A 5,024-nucleotide genomic window follows, 5' to 3' on the forward strand; every position below is an offset into this window, starting at 1 on the left:
GTTCCAAAGCAGGGAAACAGCTAAAACATGCAGGATAGTGGGTCATGAGGACCAGAATTCAGAACCACTGCGCAGCATCAACACAACACATCGGTGTTGTGTTGTGGCTATTTATAATGTATGGAAAGAGTGCAACATAATTTACATGTAACGTTATGACAAAAGGAGCACTTGTGTAGATAAAGTATGGGCAAGACATGATAGTTAAAAATATATTGTTGGTTTGTTCTTACCTGTGACGGCTGCTTAGCTCTGACCTCTGTGTGTTACGGTGGCTCACCTCCTGTTTACAAGGTGCGCGCTCCCGGCTGTGGGGGAGGAGCTTAGGAAGGGGAGCTGAGAGCAGGGGGGAGGGACTACAAGGTTGTATCTGTTTAAAATTTTTCTAAGTTTTTGGGTTTTCAAGAAACTACATACAGCAGCTTTAATGAACCTGGTAATATCAGAACTGCTCATGTATGGTCATTTGGACTGCAGTACAATAGACACAAACCATCACAAAAAAATAACCTGAAAAAGACATTCTCAAAACAAATAGATCCGGTATTGTCCCACCCCTTTCTCCTAAAAAAACGGAGAACCCAACAAACAAAAAATCCACACATTTGTGCTTATACTGGGGGGCTAAACTCCCTGTCTGGACTCCCGCCACAACTAAATAACAATAACCAAAAAAAAWAAATAAAGAAAGGGGTTCTCTTACTTTAAAGTATTACTGTTTATGTTCCTTGCAGCCCTGATAAATAAATCACTAACTCAGATCTGGACAGACCCCCTGTGAAACTCTCGTACATAGAACAAAAAGAGGAATGTTGTCCCTGAGAATAATGTCTAAAATTAAATCAAGATACAACGCGGGACATGAAGTTAGAAGGTTCCTTACAACCTGACAATCATAATGGATCGATGAGGGCTGGACCTGCAGTCAACGCCGGTCCTCGTTGTCCGTCGCTGAGATGATCCTCTTTTTAACGTAGTCTATTGCTTTATTGGCATCCAGGAATTCCATGCTTTCCTCCCCATGAGAGATGCGAAGCCGTGCAGGAAAAAGCAGGCCGTAGCGAACATCACGTCGGTTGCAAAGAAGCCTCCTCACCTCCGTAAAAGCCGCTCGAGCCTTGGCCACAGCCGCCGTGTAGTCAGATGTGATGATATTCGGTGAATCTTTAAATCGAAGGGGACCATGGCTCCGAGCCCAATGCAGTATTTCCACACATTCTTGATAATAGTGCAGTTTAGCGACAATAACCCGCGGCTTACCGCCTGACCTGTTTCCACCTGGAGAGCGATGGGCTCGGTCCACCAGTGGCTCTTTATCCATCTGTAGAACCTCTGCTAGCAGTTTAGCCACTGCTGAAGTGGAGCTGGATTCTGGCGTTTCAGGAACTCCAATAATCCGCACATTGCACCTTATCATGTGCCCTTCCATATCGTCACATTTCTTTTGGAGCCCGACGACTTCTTCTTTCAGTTCCAACACGGTGGTGCGTAGATTACCAACCTCGTCGGACCAGGACGATAGGCCGCTCTCCACCTCCTTAACGCTCTGTTTCACATGGTCCAGATCTGCGCGCAGTAGCATCGTGCCGTTAGRCACWTCAGCTCTCACCGCCTGCAGCTCCCCTTTTAATAAGAATAAACTCTTCAGCCAAATCCGCTTTTATTTCAGATTTTATCACAGTTGAGAGATCGTTTTTATAGCGGCAAAAATGTCAGACTTCAAGGAGAGTGCGTCCGCCTGGCTGCGGGAGGGAGAGGAGGGCGCCGAAGCTCCGGTCCTAGCTGCGGTCTGCTTCAAGGCGGCGTCAGGCCTAGTAGCCATCGAGCTAAAATGTTTGGCTTTCCTCAAGTTTGTCGCCATTTTTCTACTCTTCCAGGCAAGAATCACTCAGGGGTCGAGTCCGGACGGACCAAATGTTCAAAATAGCAAGGACATTTAGTATAGAACCACAAACTGAACAAGTCGGAGCYGGAGCCACGCGACACACGTCTCACTCCTCCGCCATCTTGCCCCGCCTCCATGATTTTTAGTTTTTATAATCTGGTTGAAGATGTTGTATTGATCACAATGGCAAATAGATAATAATGAACTTTGATGTAAAAGTAACTTATAAATTTAGTTTAGTTAGTTTAGTTTATTTCAAACATGTATACAAAACAAAAAAAATGATAAAAAGTGATAACAAAATTAACGTTTGAAAAGGTCAAAAACTTATTTAATCCCACCCTTCTCCGAAGCTTATTAACAAAAAAATTATAGTAAATTCTTCTTTTTCCTTATTCTGTTACAATTTCATAAAGATTAAAACAACAACCTAGAATTTTAAACAATACCAGAATATATTCATAAATGTAAATGTACATCTACATGCAGTGTATATGCATACACACATAAATGTATACATACACACATGTACGCACATATATACAAGCCTCAAAAATCTCCATATATTGCAAAATAAAAAAAACAATAAAATAAAAAATAATAACAATACTCAGACATACTCAGCATCCCTATATCTTTTGTAAATAACATTTTTATACATTTCCTTAAATTTTTTTTATGTTTGGACATTCCTCAAGTTCCATACTTGGACTGTTCCACAGTTTTACTCCACCAACAGAAATACAAAACCCTTTACGATTTGTATGAACAATCCTTGATTTAAAGTTAAACTGACCCCTTAAATGATAACTCCCCTCCCCTTCAACAAATAATTTCTGAATATTGCCTGATAATATTTTGTTTTTTGCTTTAAATGTTATTAGTGCTGTTTGTACCTCTACCAGATCTGTAAATTTTAGTAGTTTTGACAAAAAGAATAATGAATTGGTGTGATGTGGTCCCTATATCCAGCTCCATGAATTATCCTTATTGCTTTCTTTTGCTAAATGAATAGTGGTTGTATAACAGTTTTATAATTATTGCCCCAAACTACTGCACAATTATTTAAATATAGAAGAACTATGGAACATTAAAGAATATGAAGTGATTTGTAATTCAGAACTTGTTTTGCTTTATGTAATATTGCAATTCCCCTTGACACTTTGGCTTGTACACGTCTGATATGAGATTTCCAGCTTATTTTTTCATCAATTACTCCCAGAAAATTAATTTCAGTCACCCTTTCAATTTGAAGCCCCTCTAAATGAACTTGTAATTCTAGTTTAGGTCTACCAAACCCAAAAATAATGAATTTTGTTTTGCTTAAATTCAGTGATAATTTATTCATGTCAAACCAATTTTTTATTTTCTTTAGCTCTGTTTTTATCCTATGTTCTAACAATTTCAAGTTATTACCTGAGAAAAATATGTTTTTATCATCAGCAAATAAGACATATTTCAAAGACTCTGATACCTTACAAAAATCATTAATATACAAAATAAATAGCTTAGGACCCAATACCGACCCCTGGGGGACACCACAAGTAATGTTCAAACATGAAGAGCAGTGAACACCCATCTTTACAAATGTCACTAAGATAACTCTTCACCCATCTCAACACAATGCCCCTGATACCATAACTTTCTAGTTATTTTATTAAAATGTTGTGATTTATGGTATCAAATGCTTTCTTCAGGTCTAGGAATATTCCAACTGTGTYCTGTTTTTGATGTAATGAGTTAGTAATTTCTTCAATTAAATCCATTAACGCCAATGCTGTTGATCGGTTAGCTCTAAATGAATAAATCCAGTGATTACTTTGTGTTGGAGCCTTTTGATGTCTCATTTGTCCAACATGTCCTGTTTGTCCATCTGCAGCAGTCCCATCAATGCCAAAAAGGTGAACAGTCTAAACAGCAGTGACTCTTATGTTGGCCTTTGGAGGAACTACCTAATACTCTGCTGCAGCTCTACCTCTTCCTCCCCGTCCTTGTGCCCCTCATCCTCCACCTCTGGCTCCGTCCGCTGCTCCCCGCCTGAGACGCTGGCGTCTACACCGGACAGTGGCTACAGTTACGAGTCAAAGGTGACAAACAAAACCCCCATCTGGTCTTGTGAAGGTTTGTGAGCATGCAGTAACAGAAGGCTGTTATCATGTGTTGACAGATTGTTGGTACTCCATCCCCCTCCTCCCTGTTTAAACACATTGTTCCCATGATGCGCTCTGAAAGCATGGACATCACAGAGTCTCTGGTATTGGGGCTTGGCAGGACTAACCCCTTTGTCTTCAGGTGAACAACACTCAATACTCTGCATGTTTAGGATTATATCGATTTATTACATCATGTTTGAGCTTTTCCTCCTCGTCTCCTTCAGAGAGTTGATGGAGGAGCTAAATCCCATTATAAAAGAAGCTCTAGAAAGAAGACCTGAAGTAAGTGCATTGCGGTTTGGTGAAAACTCTGTCATATGTTTTACAATCAGAGAACACGTTTGTTGTCTTTGCAGAACATGAAGCGACGCAGGCGTCGGGACATCCTTAGGGTCCAGCTGGTCCGGATATTTGAGCTTCTTGCTGATGCTGGTGTCATCAGTCAAAAGTATGTGACCCACAGGCATCAGGACGGAGGGCAGAAAAAGTTGATGACTTTTCAAACCCTGTGAACTTTTGTTTTTACAGAGCCAGTGGAGGTTTAGATGGAGAGAGCCACTCTCTGAACAGTACACTACTCGAGTATGTTGATTTGACCCGGCAGCTGCTGGAGGCAGAGAATGACAAGGACTCCGACACTCTGAAGGACATTCGCTGTCACTTCAGTGCACTCGTGGCCAACATCATTCAGAACGTTCCAGGTACCGTACATAATCGGGTGTTTTCACACCAGCCCTGTTTAGCCCGCTTTAACCAAACTCTAGTTCATCTGTCGAGAAAGTCTGGTTTGTTTGGGGAGGTAAACAAACTCTGATTCAGACCAAAAGAGCGAATTCTGGTCCACCTTAAAACCTAGGTCTCGGTTCGGATGAAGTGAACTCTGGTGKGGTTCAATTGAATGTGTGAACGCCAAGCGGACTATAACGCAGTTCATTCTGAGTTATAATGGTAATAAAGTTACTCATGTCTTGTAAATACCTTGCTGA

General features: G+C 40.9%; 1 protein-coding gene across 1 annotated transcript in view; it reads left to right on the forward strand.

Annotated features, from left to right (window-relative positions):
* Positions 1-5,024, forward strand: part of LOC106531640 (protein furry homolog-like) — a gene marked incomplete at its 3' end in the record, with an annotated part of 82,800 nt that overhangs the window by 76,112 nt on the left and 1,664 nt on the right. The window contains 5 exon segments of the mRNA XM_014027543.1: positions 3,765-3,972; positions 4,053-4,177; positions 4,263-4,320; positions 4,395-4,486; positions 4,567-4,739. Coding sequence (XP_013882997.1) covers positions 3,765-3,972; positions 4,053-4,177; positions 4,263-4,320; positions 4,395-4,486; positions 4,567-4,739 — 656 coding nt within the window.

The sequence above is a fragment of the Austrofundulus limnaeus genome, unplaced genomic scaffold, assembly GCF_001266775.1.
Source record: "Austrofundulus limnaeus strain Quisiro unplaced genomic scaffold, Austrofundulus_limnaeus-1.0 Scaffold660, whole genome shotgun sequence".
Taxonomy (NCBI): Eukaryota; Metazoa; Chordata; class Actinopteri; order Cyprinodontiformes; family Rivulidae; genus Austrofundulus; species Austrofundulus limnaeus.